This window comes from Lissotriton vulgaris, chromosome 3_1 (genome assembly GCF_964263255.1).
Source record: "Lissotriton vulgaris chromosome 3_1, aLisVul1.2, whole genome shotgun sequence".
NCBI classification, from domain to species: Eukaryota; Metazoa; Chordata; class Amphibia; order Caudata; family Salamandridae; genus Lissotriton; species Lissotriton vulgaris.
In genome coordinates this window covers 1,840,409,031-1,840,429,509 of record NC_141689.1, presented here as the reverse complement: position 1 = coordinate 1,840,429,509, position 20,479 = coordinate 1,840,409,031, and the positions used below count along the sequence as shown (strand labels likewise).

At 43.5% G+C, this 20,479-nt stretch overlaps 1 protein-coding gene across 5 annotated transcripts in view; it reads left to right on the top strand.

Annotated features, from left to right (window-relative positions):
- SH3D19 (SH3 domain containing 19) overlaps positions 1–20,479 on the top strand; it is a 571,044-nt gene that overhangs the window by 170,552 nt on the left and 380,013 nt on the right. For all 5 annotated transcript variants that reach the window (XM_086962289.1, XM_086962292.1, XM_086962290.1 and 2 more), the window contains exon 2: positions 4,515–4,554. In XM_086962289.1, the coding sequence (XP_086818415.1) occupies positions 4,515–4,554 (40 nt within the window). The remainder of the gene's footprint in view (positions 1–4,514; positions 4,555–20,479) is intronic.

Genomic DNA, 20,479 nt, shown 5'->3' with positions numbered 1-20,479 from the left:
GTGCAACGTTGTCCACTCCTCTGAGGAAGGATAACGATTCTTGCCACATCTTAAAGGAGACTTCATTGGAATTGTTCCACTTCTTCAGTACAATTTTACAGGCTAAAGTGAGCATAAGATCTAATAAGTATTGGTCATTCACATCTGTGATCTTAGGGTCCAGAGCACCTAATAGGATATAGGAAAATTTCCTTGGGGAGAAAGTATTGTTTATACATTCGTAGATCTTATCCCAATATGTTTTTAGGATAGGGCAATGGAAGAGTATGTGGTCAAGGTTACCAGTGAGATTTACAATTCCAGCATGTAGGGCTTTTGCTGCGATTAAGTTAAAAAAATCCTCTCAGGGTTCCAATATGTCCTATTTATTAACATCAGCTTGGTTTGCGATAATATTGGATAGATTTTATTAGAGAAGGGGGTGATATGTATCCTCTCCCAGTCGAATGAGATATTACTACAGAGGTACTTTTTTTAACCCGTTCTATGCTCATGACGGAGCCGCTCCGTCATGAGCCTCGGTTGAGCTGTGCTCATGACGGAGCGGTTCCATCATGGCCCGCTCGGCGCGCCTGCGCGGCGCGAATTTCGCGCCTGCGCTGGATGTTCCATTGAGCGGGGCGGGCCATGACGGAACCGCTCCGTCACGAGCACAGCTCAACCGCGGCTCGTGACGGAGTGGCTCCGTCACGAGCATGTGAGCGCCGCTCGGCCCCCCGCCCCCTTAGCGCTGCGGCGGAATTCCCGCCGCAGCGAAGGGGTTAATGTTAGTCTACCACTGCATAAGAGTGTGCATTGTTGGAGCCCTCTCTACTTCTCCCCATACCTCCCAACCGTGTTGCTTGTTCCTGTCTCCCCCCCCCCCCCACCCTGTTCACCATCCTCCCCCCCCCCCCCGCCCCCCCCCCACCCCTCTTTCACCTTCCTCTGACCTGGTTGCTTGTTGTGTAATCCTCACAAACGACCTCATGTTTTGTATCTGTTATGTTTCTGGCTCAAGTTTAAATACCTTGTGGCAGAGAGACAAGCACTGTGAAGGACGGCGGGATAGTCCCCTAATTCCAAACACCCACATTTGGCAGATCTTTGTTCTAAATAACAAGATATCTGATTCTGTCAGCCAACAGCATTAAAATCTAAAGTTACGGGGAGAAGAGAGCTTGTAATTTTCAGTGCACTCCTCACCCATGCCTCTACTCTAAGGTCTCCTCGGACATTGCTTTATCCCATGGCCGTCTACCTATGCCAGGTCACTGTTATTACTAAGTGTGGGATCCAAATCTGTGCTTGCACTGTTTTAGACATTCAATACCCTGTTTTAAAGATGGGTGGCATGCAAACACAAAATCCACGCACTGTCATGTACGGGCGGCGAACTTTCTACAGACAAAGCGCGCAGACGCGGCTGTTGACCGAGAGCAGGTGCTGGACTTCCAGGCAATTGTGGCTTTTGGCTTCGTAAATATGATGACGATTCTACATCGTGCTGTTCTCTGCGTTGACTCCCGAGTGTGCTTGTTACATCTGTTACGGCCTCTGTGTGCACCTTGTGGCATAGCTGCAATGTTTTCATTGTGCTTATGTGCAGACCTGCCCACTAAAAGAAAAAGCATTGGCAAAGCCAATAGGTTTCCCCTATGTGCGATCTATTGGCTTTGTCTATGTGTTTTAGACATGCTGCACAGCAGTGCGTGCTTCTGTGCAACATGGCTTAAAGTAAAGAAAGAAAATCACTGGCCACGTCATGCATAATACATGTTTTCTTTGCTTTAAGCCATGTTGCACAGTAGTATGTGCTGTTGTGCAACATTTCTAAAAACATTGACAAAGCAAATAAATCTCTATTAGGAGAAACATGTTGGCGTTGCCAGTGCTTTTTGTTTTGAGCAAGTCTTCTGTTTACAAAGGCTGTACGAATAAACAAATGCAGGTTTGTGTTTGTACGAAAGGGATTGCAAATAGTAAACACATACAGCTGGTTCCAGATTGTTTTGTGTTCCAAGGCTGGCTGACTGGCTGCAGACATGCTGTCCTGAATTTAGCTTTTAGTATGGGAGTTGAGCTTTTGAAGTGTGCAGTCCCTCTGGTGATGTGATGTGCAAGTGACATCCTGCAGATGCTAAGCTTTGCAAACACAGACATGCACAGATGCTGTTTGCTTGCACAAATACGGCACATTAAACCCAAACTTCTGGACTTTGTTGTTACTGAAGTTAAAGAACTGAATATGACAAACAAGATTATGTTGCCATGTACTTTTTCATGAGTAAAACAGCCCATTGTGTATTATAGAAGCACTTCCTGGAGGTGAAATGATTCACCAAACTGTCAGTGCATTCGGCGAGGCAGAAATGTTGCTCTAGATGGCGCCAATCCTACTGTAGGTATATTTTAAAGAATTGGTAACCATGAGTCTTGCCGGCAGCTGCGTTGTGAAGCCAGAGTAAAACATTCTGCCAACTGACCTCCAAACAAACTCTGCACTTGGACAGGATCGCACAACTAAATAGGTAGGGAAGGTAATCCTTGTTGGCCCATGTGCCATTTAGATGCCCTTTCTTATGATCGTGAACAAGAAGCTTTTTTGGCCTATGTCTTCCTCTTGATCAGGAGAGGTCTGTTCACCATGCCGCGGAGCATGTTAAACTCCTGGACCAGTGGCGTGGGACTTAGGTGTGACCTATTGTCGGAGGAATTTAATTTATTCCAACAGTCTACAAGATGATAGAAGACCGGGTTATGCCACTTACCCAACCATCTATATTGATTAAATGAGTGTCTTGGACTGACGTGGTGGCTGGAAGGTGAGGAAAGGGATGGCCATGCCCCGTCCGGTCCCCTCTTGTACTATTACTACACCTACCTCTCCAACTCCTTTCAACACATACTGAGCTTTTCAAAAGACTTGCACCGAAGTTGTAGTGTAATGTATAACAAGAGTGAGCAGGTCAAGTGAGCATGGAAAAGGGGATGGTGAAGAGGTTTGTTGCAATTGAAAAAACACAGAGTTAAATGGTTTTAAATGTCATAAACTTTCAATTTATATGCAGAGTTCGCAACATATTTTTCCTAGACTTAATACTAACTTGCAGTGTACATTTTGTAAAAACAAGGTGGTGTTGGAAGAAGTGCTGGAATTACTCTCAGCCTCTGGCAATTGCTTGGGACTGCATTCCAGGCCATCGTTTTTACCCACGTTACCACTCCAGACATTCCCCAAGGAAATCCGTGATGATCCTACTCTAGTAGGATTACTCTGGGCCGAATTGCCAGAACAGGTTTCCTCAAGACTCAAAAACAACCAACCTCAAACTGGTTTCGACCAACCTGGATATGGCAGTTGAAGTATAGCTCGAGTCATATGGCACAGTGAACACGGGACCCACATCTGGCCATAGTCGTTGAACTTAAGGCATCTACTACAAAAACAACAAGGTGATGGAATTGATGCTTGAAATACTTTCAGCCACCCACTGGCTATTGCTGCGGTTCTCGTTTCATACCATTGGTTTCCCCCACAATGCCACTTTAGACAGAGACTTGTCATGTGCACATCAATCTTTGCACTGCTCCAGTAGTAACAGTCCAGCCAAAACTAACTGGCCAGGCACCATTTAAAGGGGAACACAAGCCACTCCAGACCTGTTTCAACCTATTTAGGTCTGAAGTGGCATGGTGGCCAGAAAAACACTGGAATGAACTACGGCCCTATGTAATTCTCAATGGCTCGAGATTAACTCAAGCATTCCACCCATCACGTTCTTGTGTTTCTCAATGCAAAGACCTATATGTCAAATTTGGTAAATCAAAAACTCAATTATGCAGCACTAATAAAACCGGCTACGGTTGCACAGCACCTACTGAAATTTCTAGTCTAGCTGTTGCATGTTCTGCACATCCTCTTAACATAATTTAATGCCCTAAAAGGAAGCACATGACTCCAAGGTGTTCCTCGTGAGCAGCACAAATTCTATCCAACTCTTGGTTTTCCTTTGCAGTGGCACAGAATTTGTTTCACCTGATTAGATACTCTTTATCAGGTCTCCCCTTGCAAGTGGTCAGTCACCGCTGGTACCTTGTGTTGTCTTCTTCCTTACTTTCCCTGCGTTTTTAGAGGATTCCTACCCTGACAATGACCACCATTCTACTGACCTCCAGCTTCACCTTATGCTCATTCTTCCATCAGTGCGCAGCCATAATCCTTCTCCTCCTGATACAAACAAAATCCACCGCAGGATTTCTGACAAGCCTGATTAAAGGACTTTTGAATATTAATATGCATTCGCATATTTAAAAGCTTTGTTTCTTTAGTACTTTACCATGTGAGAGCCAGCCAAAAATAAATTGAAATGATGCAACAGTTAATGAAACAATATTTTCATATGGAAGGTCTTTTAGAATGTTATCTTGCAGAATAGACAGAAGGAATGTTATGTTGTTAATATGTCATACTATACATTTATGTGTGTGTGAAACATATGCAATCTTAAATTATGCTTTTCTTTCTTTTACAGACCGCTCTGAAAGAAATAAGCCAGAATCCCGCTTTTCAGGGTAAGCTTTTGTATAAATACTTCTTATCAGCCTGAAAGTTGAAGAATTACTGATAAGACTGTGGAAATCATCTCACCTTTTATTATGTATTGGTTATTGGCACCATGGAAAGTTGATTGTGTAATGCACTGATTTATTTATTGTTGGTTTTAAATGCTGTATGTGGCCTTTAGGTTACTTTAACTTAAAATCCTGATCCGACCGCCAAAACCTCGCCTTTTCATTTCCTGAAACATTTTCACCCCCTTATCAATCGCCTGCTAAGTATATAACTCTGTAAGCAGTAGTACCCTGTTGGAAAGTGTTGGCAGAAAACTAGAGACTAGTATTCCCATGCACCCTATTGTATCTCAAGAGCGGGTTACCTATGCGGAGCTTCATAGTGTTGTGATATACAGGGATTCTTCTCCACATCAATAAGTGCATGGTTGTTCCACTTGCATTTGAAATAGCGACGGCCAATATGTTACAACCATTCAGCTGAACACTTAAAAGTACCTTAATGAAACTAACAAGGCCCCTTCTTTGGCTAAACTGCTTCTGTTAAGCATCATCAGTTAATTACAATACCTAATCATCCACTTGCACTCAGAAACTGACATAAGAGTAGTGACACACAAAATGGCAGAAACCAAGGGAGGGTCTTCGTCTCTGTCTGATTACGCGTATTACGTTTGGACCTTTTTTCCAAGTTTCACAGAAAAGGAATTCTTTTGTGCCAAAAGATTACCAGTTATGGAGATAGAAAAGTTTACGTATAGAAAAAAATGCCCTTACATTCCAACACCAGATAGATCCTAAGAGGTTGATTGTTAGCAGCTAGTCAGACTTAACAATTATTAGTACAGCAAAAGCTGGAAGCATAGTTTATAGAAAAAAAGCAATTCATTCTTGAGTTTTGGTTGGTGGTCGTTATAGGTTTTCATTTCAGATTCCTTTACTTTGAGTAAAATTGAAATCAGGGTTATCCTAGAAACCTGTCATTACTAAGAAACAAAGATGGTTTAAGACCGTGTCTACAGCATTTTTAGTATTTTAATCGGGCGTATTAGAATATTTCTATAATTCCTTTAAACAGGCCCTCAGGATTTCTACCTGAACCCTAGTTAAGTACGGTGTGCAGTTGGTTAAGTAAGGTGTGTCGTAGCCAAGAGTGAATCTTTTAAAAGCAAATCAAGATTTCTTCATACCTTTTTGAAGTCAATTCAACAAGGTTATGTTTTGTTGTCTCCAAATAACCTGGGAAACCAAAGACCTGGCATTTGTCGCACGTAGCCTGTTGTCAGTTTGTTTTTGTTAAAAGGATGGATTGCATTCAAATGCATGTCTGTGAGGCATACTTCTCATTGGTCTCCATCCATTTTCCCTTTGACGTTATTGGCAATAATTCTGAAGAAGAACCCCGAACATTAGTCGCCAGTGAACTGAAAATGAATTCTTTGTGAATCTGTTTACACAAAAATGCAACACAGCGCTAGCACTAAAGTAGAACAGGTTACTCCATTAAATTCTACTTAAAGTCTGGAGTAGAGTATTTATTGGAATAATCTAGGTTCATTCTGGTTTGGAGTTTTCCTTCTCTTGTGCTCTGTACTCAAAATTAATGCAAGTTTGTGAATGGGGTATTGGGGAGGTATCAGATGAAACACTAACTTGTACAGCTGTTGGTGAGCAAAATTTCCTGAACAGATGTTACCCTACTGTCTGCCTTCACTTGGTTTAAGCTGGCGATGCCCGGGTCCATTGGGACTGAAATGCTTCAGTTGACCCAAAATCTGTTATGACCCAAAATCTAAAAATAAAACGAAAAAGAAACCAATAACAAAGCACACTTCGAATGTACTGCTTCTGAGCTCACAAATGACATCTTTACTGTATCAACACTTATGTCACATAGAGATGAAAGACTGATTAATTTTAACTCGCAAGTAGTGCTTATATTGAAACTAAATCTATCTGTCACGATGGGGAGTGATCCTGTTGTGGTGGTAGGTGGCTGGGATCAAAATAATGTGTTAATGTGTTTACCCCCATACCACAAATCCTGATCAGATTTGTAACAAGACACTCCAGTTGTTTGTATCTCAATCATGACTTCATATTCTTTTTCAGACTTTTCTTTAGCCACACGGCTCACGCACATCTACTTTTAATGCGAATCTATGCACCATTAGTTTAGAAGAGACAAGAAAAGGACATGGCATGTAAAAAAAAGATGCTTTTCACTTAGTTTAGTGTTTTTATTTCAGCCACAGTCCGTAATGCGTTCTGTGTTGTGCAACAAAAAATAATACACGTTTATAAAGATTGTTACATAAACATCACATTGAACAAAATGTGTATACAACAGTGTTACATAACAAAACAAAGGTACATTACATTTATAAATGCCCAAAACTTAAAATCACAATTAGTGTTTATTGTGAGAAAGTGTCCAGCATTGTAAATCAAGAAAGGCTACATGTTTCCATAAGCTGGGGACCTATTATATCCCTCAGAGATGAGATCCAAGAGGTACCAAGTGTTCCTTAGTGGTTGTAAGTCTTTCTAATGGCCATACATATATCAATACTCTTTGCCTTCTCGTGTATATTACTTCTCTCCGTGTTAAGAAATGACTGTCTCTGGACCACTTTCATGTGTTCACAGTCGAGTTTCACCCTTCTTCTGGGGCCTGGGAATTTTTAGCAAAGGTTTTCCGCGGGGCAGCAACTGTGCGTGTGAGGGACACATTCAAAGTGAGTCGCGTTGGGGGTTCCACATTCAAGGGTTGTAGGCTGGATCAGGTGCAAATCCTTTTGTTCATGTCCACTTAGAACGTTCAATTACTGTTTTTGTAAAGGAGTTTCCTTATGCCTGCTAAGGTGTGTTTTTTTATATGAGGGCCATTTCCTTGAGTTAGAGCATGTCCTCACATAAAACCGTCTTGTGTCGGTCCCCGGTGGGTTCTGTCACATTCAGCACATATTGAAAGTAAAGGAAGATGGAAGCTGAAAGACCACTGTCCATATTTAGATGTCCCTGCAAATGATTTACAGGGTGAGAAATGCCACTGTAGTTGTACTTGCAATTCATTTCTATCTTTAGACATTAAAATCAGGCGCATGGCTGCAGTACTGCTGTTTACATCTATGCTCTAACACTAAACATGTAGACATGAAAGCCTTGTGTAATTACACGCCAAAGTAAATTCTAGTCCTGCACATTAAATAAAATAGTCTGGCTGAAGTGCTATAGTCAAGATCCGGATGGCCCTGCATAGATTATATGAAAGTAAGAAGACCTCTTGCAGCCATGTGCTCTTAGCGCCCTACACATGACTGGGGCCATTTGTTTATGGCTCTGGGGACAAAGGGAGCCCGAATTCAGGCCTAGCTTAGCCCGAGCCATTTGTAGTGGGCTTTGGAGTCAGGGGGCTTGGCTGCATCCTGAGCCCACTGAGAATTACATATAGGTATACACAGTGGGTTTGATGGCAGAAGTCCTGCCGGATGGCCTTGCCTGATTGGAACTTTGTGCATTCCCAAATCATAGCATTAACAATGGAACAAATTCACTACAAAACCTAGTTAACGCAGAGACATGAAAGATATGATTCTTTACCCAGCCAAAAGCAAGGCTGTGCAGCCAGCCTCTTCAGGGCAGGGGGGCCAGTGATCTATAGGAAGTTGGGTGTTTAGTGGAGGCATCGCGTACAGAGCCTGACATACACGGCTAAATCTTAAGTCAAGTGGAGCCTGGAGAGTACAGTTGTTGAAGCACTATGTTGATTTCATTCCACTTTTTTTATGATTGCTGCGACAACTATTGATGGACGAAATGCTGAGTAAATCAAACATTCACCCCCAGTTAAGAGATCTGGGTAAAATCCATCATTCTTTTGCTCACTACGCCACCTCAGTTTGGACCCAGCTACATACAAAAAACTGGGGGTAAATGTGTGGTTTATTCAGCATTCCGTCCATCATATATTTCTGTAGCACTTTTCGCTCTAAGTGGGATGGGTAACCCCAGGTGTGGGTCTCTTTCTTGCAGTGCCACTGGATTTAAGTTAGCCTGGGTGATACCCTTAAACCGGTCCCAGGATGCTTGCTTCCAGTCCAGGGAGGACCCAGCTTGGCAGTTCAGGCTGGACTGTTCCCATGGGGAGCAGGGTCAAGACTGATCTGCATATGGCTGGGTCCAAATTGTTCTTGGAGCCATGTTGGGTGTTGCCTCAACCATTTAAAACTAGGCAAATCCAAAGTGTCTAGAGAGAAGGTAAAAGGATCTTTTGAGAACCAGCTGTGGTGGATCGCTTTAACTCAGATTGAGACTTGCTGGACATGTTAACATTGGAGTTTCAGTGCACTGAGAGGAAGATTTTGAGACTGATAACCTCTGCTGCTTGTATCCTACCAATGCTGGGATTTATCTGGAATTTCCAAATGCCAGTGGGCTTGATAAGTCACCAGAGGGATATATTGCCTATCCAACTCTCTGAAGGGAGTTTGTTTATTCACAAGCCTCTGTGAGGCATTGTTTGAACCAGTGATTGCAACCTTAGGAAATACTTTTTGGGCCCATCACTGCATAGGCGGACTGCACACCACCACCACAGGCCTGTGCAGTTTCGCCCTGTTTTTAATGGTCCATCCTTCTATGAAAAACCTGTTTATTCAGCCACTCACTATCAATCTAAACCACAAAGCATTCCCTACTGTGCCTCTGGGCACAAAGTTCGAATGTCATGACTCTATGGGGAATTCAGTGTTTGTATCAAGTAGCCTGCCCTAAAACACTTCCAGTGCCATGTGCCTCCTTGGACAGAATTTCCACGTATTGGAGGAAATGGCACACTTACTATAATTAGTCTCCCGGATCATGGGAAAGGCCCATCTTTAAAGTTGTCTGGGATGATGTTGATGCTTCAAAACAAATAATGAAATGCAGTACCCATTCAGCACACACTGTGGCAAACTCTTTGGCAGCAGCAGTGACCTTACACATCCTTGAACGGGGCACTCCACCGGATTTTTCAGAAAAATTCAGACAGTTTTGATGGACATCCCCTTTGACTGGGGAATTATTTGGAGAAAAAGTCTGCCTTTGCCTTGAAACGGTTCAGGGACAGTGGTGCTACAGCATGCTCCTTGGAGCTGAACTAAAATACAAACCAAGTAACCAACAATACCACTGTTTTTGTTGTTCTTAAAGATCTAAGTCTTCTTGGCAGAAGTAACCTCAGTCTATGTAGACCCTCCAAAAAATCTTCCACTTCTTTCATGGTAGATGAAAATCAAACGGTCACCAGCACCAGTGTCCGTCCCCACTTAGGCCGCTGGTTCTGATGCAACAAAGCCACTCTGAATTCTCCACCCCCACCCATTCACCTCCTTTCGGGAGAGAGTCTTTCATTTTCTGACCCAGTGGGAGTCCATCACCACATGGTTGCTTCAGAACTGGTGTGCTTTAGCTGCTAAGCACGGGTATTTTTCTCCCTTTTGGGGCCCCTTTTCGGGAACATCTCCTGGCTGCCCAAAAATGTTCCTCTGCCCTTTCATTGGAAGCAAAAGTTCTGGTCTTGGTGCATAAAGGGTCCATCAATGTCATGCTATTCAGAGGAGAGGTGTAGAGGGATTTATTCCCTCTGCTTCCTGGTTCCCTGGAAAGACAGGGGCATCAGACCCATTTTGGATTTGGAGTTCCTGGACCTGTTTATTCACCACTGCAAATTTGTGATGGTATCTTTGAGTCTGGTCCTTTTGGCCCATGCAACCACTCTGAATTTTCACCAAGTGCTAGCAGTATGGGCTGCCTCCCTCCAAAAGTCGGGTGTGTATGTATTTGAACACTTGGATGACTGACTGGTGAAGGCTATTTCCCCAAGTTGTTTCTTACCACTTGGCACCGACCGCCGCCTTCGTTCATCGACTAGGATTTTCCACCTAGCACCATAAATTGTATCTTAGTCCGATTCAGCATCTGCTGGTCATTGGCGGAATCCTGAAGATTCTGTTTTCTGGCGACCATTACTTAAGCCCGCATGGCCGGTTAGCTGTAGGCTCCGTCTGTCTGGTCACCATATACTGTGTTTTACCCAGACAATTTGGCTCTGTGCACTTGCTGCTTACGTTTTGCTGTGTGCCATGTGCTTTTACTCATGGGTTAGTAAGTCACTTTACCATCTTTGTTCCTTCCACTTCACCCTTCTTAGTAGGAAGAGCACCCACACAGTCTGGATCCTAAGAGTGCTGACTCCTACATCGATCAGACAAGATCGGATCAGCTGTTTGTCAGTTTTGCTAGGGCGAAGAAATTAAAAGCAGTAATAAAGAGTACCACTTGTCATTGAGTCCTCTTTGCCTCAATATCTGCTACACATTACTGAAGAAAGGTCAGTCAGCAGGCATTCATGCACATCCCACCCACGCAATGGTGGTTTCTACAATTCTGGCCAGGCACTTCAGGGCATTTGATATTTGGTGGAGGACTTCCTTGTCCCCTTTTTCCAAGAATTATTGCTTGGCTTCTCCGGCAAAAATTAAGGGCTGTTATGCTGAAGATGTTCTTTGTTACGTCCTTATTATTTGAGCCGGTGGTTGCCGATGGGGGCTACAATCACTTATTTTTACTGATCTGACATTTCTCGAGAGCAAGAAAGGGAAAAACACATAAATGGGAAAGAAGGAGGAAAAAAATGTAAACTGTGACAATGGAAGAAAGAATGGTACACAAAAGAATAAGATAAAGGGGAAGGGAGTGTCTGATGCTGGTTTAAAGAAGCCCGAGATGAATTCTACACTTCACATCCTTGGTATTTAGCCTGCCGGCGCTGGGAGGGAGCTTCTGAGCAGAGTTTCAGACACCGGCACTCATTACTTTATACATCAAGCACTGCCACTAGTCATTCCCGGCTCTGCTTAGGGAATCCTTCATATGGTGAGTAATCTGCAGGGAGATATGTCATCCACCAGAAAGAGCTTGCCAAAGCTTTCTGGTGGATGTCATATCTTCCTGCAGATTCCTCACCACACTTGTGAGACAGTGCTGTTCCTAAGAACTTTCCCAAGGCTGTTATGTTTCTTCTGCTGTGTGGCCTGCAGTCATTAAGCTTGTGTTGGTTCCTCTCAGTGATTCTCAGTTGAACATGGAAAAAGTGAAGGAGCGTATGCCAGTGTACCAAGGTACACCATATATAGGCTGACGTCATCTTGTCCAGGTTGGACAGACCCCTGAGCTTCATTTCTGCTACTGCTAAGATAAACGTTCCTAGGTTCACTGTGGTGCCTGGGAATATTCAGAGGGGAGGAATCTATGGAAATACATAGTTTGCACTAGAAATAGCTCCAGGGAATGTAACTAACTTATTATTCCTTGGGCTACAACACTGCTCCTATATTTTATTTTAGTTATTATCTTTGATCTCAATTACGAAATAGGATGATGTATTTGATCCAACTCTGGATGTATCTCTAATATTAACATTGCATGTAATCGTACACATATGCAATCTAACTTGAATGAATGTGATGCATGAAGGAGAAATCTCTGGAATGCGTTTGTTATCATAATGATTGATTCGATCATCACAATTGAATGTTGGATACTTAACCTCAAACGAATGTTTATATTTTTGGGTGACCGCACTACATTTACCTGCATACATATCCTGGTGCCTTAGTTTGTTGCCTTGCTGTAAACTTTCACCCAGATGGCAACATAATTATATCGCTGGGAAGAACCTTGAAGACTTGGGCTAAATTTGACCATTTTTGTACTGGGTTCAATATAATGTTGAGAAATAAAACAGAAAATGTTTATGCTGACCCAGTCTGACTGTACTATATTGAGATGAACTGACTAGTCTTACTGGGAAGACCCCTTCTGATTTGGATGCCCCCGGCATGAGTGACGTGTCTGATTCTTCACAATGATGTCATTGAATGTGTCTTTTATGGCATCATCTGGGATGTTATGTTGACACCTCCTCGTTCAGTGAATTTGGGGTACTCCTGAGTAATTAACAAAACAGGTGAATCTTTGCTGTTTTAAGTTTTAGAGCTGCACTGTAACGTCCTTTGTACTTGTATTTTTTAGGGGAACTTGTATATTTTGTTCCAGTAACGTACATTATTTGATCTGGATAAAGGACAATGGGGCATATGCATCAATGTAAGGTATTTTGATTTCTCAATAGCGATTTTTAAGGAATCACTATTAGACTTGTAATTCCCTATGCATGTAGGAATCGCTAAATAAATTTTTATTCCTACACATTCCCTATTGGCGAATTGCAAAATGCCTTCCCTAGGCCCATAGGCATTAATGGGAAACCTCTCGCAATTTGCGATTACCTAAAAGGTAATCTCAAATTGCACATGCAATTTCAAGGGTGATAGGGGGGCCAAATGGCCACCATGATTCACCCCCAAAACTGGCATATGTGCACATGTGGCGCACACATATGCCCTAAGGGCATGTGTGTGCGCCACATGGCACTTAAAAAAATGCAATTTCTAGCATTTTTCGAAAGAATTGCAGATTACCACCAACTTGAAGTTAGTGGTAATTTGTGATTCCTTAATGCTAAGTCGCAGTCTCCGATTTGCTTCTTGCATTGCATTTAAGGAATCGCAAAGCGCGATTCACTAAATGCATTTGCAAAATAGGTAATCTCAAATTTTTCGATTACCTATTTTGCGATAGGGTTTTGGCTTGATGCATCCCAAATGGCTAATTACCCTTTACGACCGGTAATTAGCTTGATGCATGTGCCCCAATAACTTCAGTTTGAGTTGTTATTAGTAAATCTGTATACTCGATAAAGACTGAATTGAATTGCTAGGAAGAACTTTAAATGCATTACTCTACATAAAACAGTACATTAAGAGATTTTCGATAAGGTAGATGATGGGCAGAACTATTTATTTTAGCGAGTTACCCTCTAAAGACAAATACAAGTGCTGTCATCACGTCAATGAAGCTAAGTACCAGAATTACTAACAGCGATCATACAATAAAAACATTTAGGTTTCTTGCTTTTGCCTGGTCCAGTGTCATGAGGATCACTTCAATCAGTTCAGTTTTTAGGGGAGGGTTGCTAATACTCAAAGTTGCGGGGTGCATAAATTATGTCTCAAATGCATTTCTCTGTACCCTATTTTCATCATTGATTGAATTCATCTGTTACAAAGAAAATAACAATCCTTTGACTTAACAACCTGGTTACTGTATTTTTTCATTTCATTGTGTTAGTGTGGTAACATTATTGATCTGTATTAGAGAAATCATATCCAGCCACTAACTAGTAGTAATGTGGGTACCCAATCAACCTGAGTCCCTTATATGCTGACACTGAGAATTTCAAACAAAACCCCTTGCTGGCCCATTTTTTGAACGTACTATTTGCCCAAGCCCGCAAGGGTATATTGGGTTGCTCACCCTCTCCACAAAACTCCTCAGGAGAGGCGTAACGAGGAGAAATATCTTTATTTCTCCTCGTTTTGCCCTCTTTCTATGTGTGCTGCATTTTGCATCACACATAGAAAGAGGAAAAAGCCTCTAAGGATTGTTTTTGTGCAGGAAGGTGCCCCTTCAGGCACAAAATAATCCTGCATTGAACTCAGGCACCCTCGCACTATTGAGCAAGGGTGCCTGCGTTGGCGCTAGGCAGACCATTGCATGCTAGCGCAGGGGGAGGACAGGAATGCGCCTTATTGCCTTGAATACAGTGCATTCCTGCCCTATCCCAGTAACGCAGGGCAGCAAGGTGACTTGCTGTGCTGCACTCCCACCACTTTTTCATAAATGTGGCCTAAACAATCTAGCTAAAGGAGTGTGTGGCAAGTTCACTGTTTTCTTTAATTCAGATGTAAATCTAGAAAATGCCGATGTGAATGAGAAACAGATGTTTTTTGCTGCATGTGTTTTAGATTTAGGAGACCATTATTTTGATTGTTCATACTTTTGACTGGCCAGCAAATGAGGTTCATGTGCTGTGTGCTTTTTAGGGCGAGTGCGGCTGAGACGGCATAGGAGAGTGAATACAGTGAGGAAGCATCATCATCATCATCTACTAACACTGCGAAATTTCAGACTGGAAGAATCATTGGCGATGTGGATCAGGCTTGGATTATAGCCTATGTCTCCACAAATACCTGGCTCTGGACAGCAGTAGTGCTGATAAACTAAACTGTACCTTAAACTCATTGATGCAGGGTGAGGGAGGTCGTAGGGGATTCAAGCCCCTGACAAATAGATCATCTACAGTTCTGCTACACGGTACTATGTGGCCCAATCTGTTGCATAGTCTAACCTAGAGGTGGCCGTGATCTGGCCATGGTGACTCTGACAAAAAGCGAGGTTTGCAGATCTTCAACTCTCACTCCCCAATTTCTGGCTGTATATATAGTTTGAGGTGGCCCGTGTTGGCTTGAAAGTAGTCATGTGGACCGCTGGTGGATGATCTAGCTAAAAATAAATCAACTCCGTTTTACTCAATTTAAGATGATTTTCACGCAATCAGCATTTTGTAGCAAGATAGTAAGTTGCATGTGAGGTAACATTGTGAACTTTGCTTTCCACATGATTTGTGTTTCATAAAGTTAGTTATAAAACCGATACACATGCAGGTGAAACATCTACATAAATGCCAATGTGTGTTACCTAACTATGTTGCAGAGTGCAGTACCAAATGTGAGACCATGGGACCTCTTTGGCCACATATGGTACTGCACCCTGCAACATGGTTAGGTAAAAACATTGGCATTTATAATGCCAATAACTCCCACTCCAACAGATGCAAGACCTATTGCATGTACAATGCAATAGGTCTCGCATTTGTTGAAGTTAGAGTTGTTAGTGTTGAAAATGATAATGTTTTTTACTTTGGCTTTTTTATGCCAATGTGGCTAGCGCTATGAAAATATAATTACTCCACGGCAAATAAAAAAACAAAAGTAAAAAACATCATAGCTTTGCTGCTTGTGTCTGCACATGATGAAGCAGGGATGGGAAGGCTACCTCCCTTAGAGGGGGCATAGAGAGGACACAGCTGTATTACAGGTAGGGTGACCAACCATCTGTAAATTTCACGGACAGTAATTTCGGCCGTCTGATCGTTGTCCGTGAAGGACTCTTCAACGGACGCCATTTGTCCGTAATTTTCACCATGCACCGGTCCCACCACCCTAAAGCCGGCACAGCTTCCACCCACTTCCCTTCTTGACTCCAATGCTGTTGAGGTTGGGTGAAACTGACTCCGATGCAGGACCAAAGCTCAGATACCCAGAAGCACTGGAGAGGCACAGCGGGATGGAGACTCTCACACCTCCAGCCCTCGATAAGCTGTTAAGACTCAGAGGTGACTGAGAGGGAGGGGCTGCAGCTTCAGGAGCAGGGGCATCTATTCAGATGCAAACAGCCCTGAATGCGTCATGCCTCTGCAATTCGGAGGGGCCTCACACATTCCCTTTCTGCCCAGGGCCCCAAACATCCTAGAACCGGCCCGGATTACACCGAGGCAGCACGTGGTTCTCTTCACAGAGCTTGATTGCTGTCACTAAATTGTAAACAGATCCTCAGTTCTTCAAGCATGCAGTCTATAATGTAATAAAATAGAGAAATGGCACAATCGCACCCACACTGATTAACAAAGTATGGCGGACAATCAGTTAAAAAAGTTCTCTTGGAGCATCTCCTTTAAGTACTCTACATCACAGTGGGGGATGGCAAAACTAACATTTTGGAAATAGAGCCTGTCTTCTCGTTGTCTTGTCCAGGAGGGGGTGAGGAGCCATATCCCACCCTGGAAGAGACCAAGATGATACTCGAATACTGCATGCCCACCTCTGAGCCCACCCTGGTGGATCCTGTTCACCCTCCTGTGATGGCTCCAGCCCCCCCCCCCCCCGCCCCCCCCCCCCTCCAGTGATGGCTCCTGTCTCCCCATGTGGTGGCTCCTGGGTAAAAGGGTGGATGGATGAGTGAAAAGGTGGATGATGAGTGAGTGAGTGGGTGGATGGATGAGTGAAATGATGAATGGATTGATGAATTGATAACTGCAAGGGGGAATAGATGGACAGATGAATGTAAGGATGGATGAGTGAGTGGAAGGGAGAGTAGATGGACAAAAGGATGAATAGATGAGTGAAGGAGTAAAAGGATAAACGGATGAGAGAAAGGATGGATGAGTGATGGGGTCAATGGATGGATTCATGAGTGGATGAGTAGATGGATGGATGGATGGGTGGAAGGAAGGCTTGCTAAGTGAAAGGGTTGATGGAGAGAGAATGGGAGGATGGATGGATGACTGAAAGGGTGAATGGGTTGAAGGATGAGTGACTGGGTGGATGGATGAGTAAGTGAAAAGATGGCTGGATGGGTGAAAGGGTAAATGGCTGGATGGATGAGTGAATGGATGGATGTGTAGAAGAGTGGATGGATGAGTGTACAGATGGATAGGGTGAAAGGGTGGATGGATTGATGATGGATGAGTAAAAGGATGGATGGATGGATGAAAGGATGGATGAGTGAAATGATAGATGGAAGGATACATGATGGATAGGTTTGCAAATGGTTGAATATGGTTGGATATGGCTGACCTTACTTATATACTATTCCGCGACCTCTGATGTGTCTGTAAAACGTATCCAATTGTACTGAAGTTTTGTCCTAAATTTTGACCTCCTGTCCTGAATGTGTCCTGAATTTTGACCCTTTGTCCTGAATGTTTGCACTCACCGTCCTGAATTTGCACCATTGCCAGTTGGTCACCCTAATTACAGGGCACATTTCAAAGCCATCCTGAGGACAGGTTGAGAACGTAATGCTGAGAGTGGCCCCCTGTAGGTGTTCAGGAGAATTGCAGTCTTTATTCCCAAGGAAATGTTAAATGAGGCCATTATTAAGAAGATGTGATAAATCCACCCTACCCACAATGGACAATGGATTGCATGAAAGACAGTACCGCAAGTACATTGATATAGCTATGTCTATATAAACAATTAGTAGCTTTCCGTATTCATTTGCACTGTGCGTGGCACTGATGAAATGGGATCTTATTGAAATGTGACAAAAGAATTATTATATTAATTATGAATTAGATTGTTTGTGCAGCGCTGATAAAGAGAAATTTATGGAAAATTTCATATAGACGTGAGATGTGTTTGGAAATTGTAACAAAATTACTAGTGAGAGGTACTAAGTCTTCGTGTTCCTTGTGTGCCGTGTGATGAAATGTACTGCGCGTTCGCGGAAAAGCGTTTGTAAAGTAGCCACTGCCAGCCTTGATTCTGGTAAGCAGCGAGTGTGTGTTTACGCACCGCTTTCAGGTTTTCAAAACATATGATCGCAAGTAATGAACAAAAGAAAAGCGCTGCTGCATTATTAGTGCTGAGGCGTGCCGCACTGGTTATATTTTTGCTTTTTAACATTGCATGTTCTGCTTGCAAAAGCTGGCAGGACAAATCCCTGTAAGAAAATAGTGCTCTGAGGCTGTAATTAAAACTTACGGAGTAACAACACATGTAACAGTGGGTTTCCTCATGGGAGGTTATAAAAAGAGAAAAGGCGGTACTAAGGAGGGACTACTAATCCTATTGAACAATGAAAAGCCACCATTTACAAAGGACAGGAAAAGAGCCAATTAAAAAGATGGACGGAAAGTGGGCAGAGCTTCATGCTCATATCCTGAATCCAATTTGTCTTGAAGAGACCGCGCAAGCGCTGCCTAGGTGAGACCTAAAAACATGCCCCCCAGGGAAAGGCAACCACCACAATTCTTGCTTATGCTACCACCCATGTAATATAACTCCTTATTAACAAGAAAGCGGACAAGCTCCCATTAAAAATCTGTAAGTACATTTCACTGCAGGGGCCCTGAAAGCGTGAGCCCGAGTGATGACACCTTTCTCGTAGCCCCTTCCCCCCCCCCTTCATTGTGACAGCCAAGTTGAAAGGTTTGTAATGGTTCTGCTGACGTGGGAAGGCCAGTAGGGTGACTAAACTTGTCAATGGTTTGCAGTACTTATTTTCAGTCCTTTAAATGGGCCGGTACTCACCGGTTACTGAGTACCAGCACTTCTCTGTGTTCTCCCATTGAGTACCGGGACTTCTCCTGGTGTTAAGAGAGTACCGGTACTGTACTCCTAGTGGCATGCTGTAGTCAGACTCTGGTATTCCGGCGCTAGGTTGCGGCTGCATTCCTTCACTCAGAGCCGGCATTTCTTAAAATAGCGCCTTAGGCTGAGAGACATTTGGCGCCCTTGCTGAAAGACACTGAAATGAGGCAGCAGGGGGTCCATTGTGAGTTGACTGGTCAGTCACTGCCGCCTGAACCCAAATACCTCGGGACCTCCTCAGCTAATCTAAATCTCCAATAGTTTAGCTGCCTCACGGTGATGGATCTATTGGTGTGTGTCTGTAGGTTTGAACGGTGAAAGAAGCGCGAAGAAAGGGACAATGAGGTGTCAAAACATTGCCCAAAAGCTAAAAAACTAAAGGAATGTAACAACTGTAATCTGGCCAATCAGACAGAGGCAGGGACATGAACAAGGTGAAAGCTGTTCTGCTGCTGGTCTTGCCTTAACCTCATGCCCGCTAGCGGAATTCCGCTCGCACGCTGAGATTTTTAAAACCGCATGTTACGTGACGAGCTGGGCTCATCATCATCAGCGTGCGAGGAGGCTACGCCATGACGAGCCCAGCTCGTCATCAGCGTGGAAGGGGTTAATGCGCACAGCAGCTCCGAGCGCCCCCTCGGAATACTGGCGCCCTGGGCCCAGCTCGCCCACGCTACCGCCGGCCCTGCTCACACCCTGACAAAGCGACAGGACAGGAAGACAAGTGAGGTTTGCAAGCTAGAGCTCTTGCCATTGGAACTGTCGCGCTGCCAGTTTTAGGGAATGGTTGCAGCGCCATTGTCTGTCAGAGCGCCTCACGCCCTTCGGCCAAGTTCGGCTCGTGTGTGCATGGCACATTGGTCCATTTTTACAGTTATATATGGTGCAAAACTTGGCAGGAGGGCATAAAAGTGCTTTACATGAGAAGCACAAGTTCTACATGAATGCATACTTTTTTGTTTTTATGGCACAGGTAAAATCCCAGCGTGGGCTCAACATCCTGTGATCCAGGGCAACTCACTTAAATCTCCTTGTGCCATAAAAAAAAGTCTGCTTTCGCATAAAACTTCTGCTTCTCACGTTAATGCCCTTGGGCTAAGTTCACGCTATATATAATTACAACAAACGCCAATTACACCCTGCAGCTATGGGCAGAACTTGGCCAAGGGCACTGGGGCACTTACATTGAAGAAGAAAATGCTGATAGTGTACAAGGCTGCCACGAAGCCACGCCCCCAGACACGTCCCTCCCCAATCAATTTGGTGAGTACCGGCGCTTCTCTTTTTCTATTTAAAGCACTGCTTATTTTGAGGGGTAAAACTAGCTTTTTATAAAAGAGGACTGCTTAGTCATGTTTTTGTTAAAGGGCAAAGACTATTGTATCTTCCTGAATGAGGCTTTGTACACGTAGTTATAACTTACAGATTGTAATGAAACACTGAAAATTAAATATAGGAGTTGCATGTGCTTTTTATTTTCCCCTCCTGCTTTGAACTTCGCCACAGAAGCTAAGAAAACCTCAAGTGGTCAGAGGGCAAGGTGATGGGGGAAGACTTATGGAAAATGCTTATGCTGCATCCAGCTAGCAGCTATTTTTAGCGAGGCTTGCAGGTGCCATTTTTGAAAAGCTTGCAAAAAGGGAAACAAATAAGCCCTGTCACGAGTCATACTTTTACATTCAACTCCATTTACTTGGAAACATTGTGGTTTGGCCATGTTGCAGTGGTGATTGTTGTTTTCACTAAATTAGAAGTTTGTTCCCTTTAGCGTTGAACTCCTTGATGTAAGAACTCGTGGTGCAGAGGGGGCACAGGAGATTCAA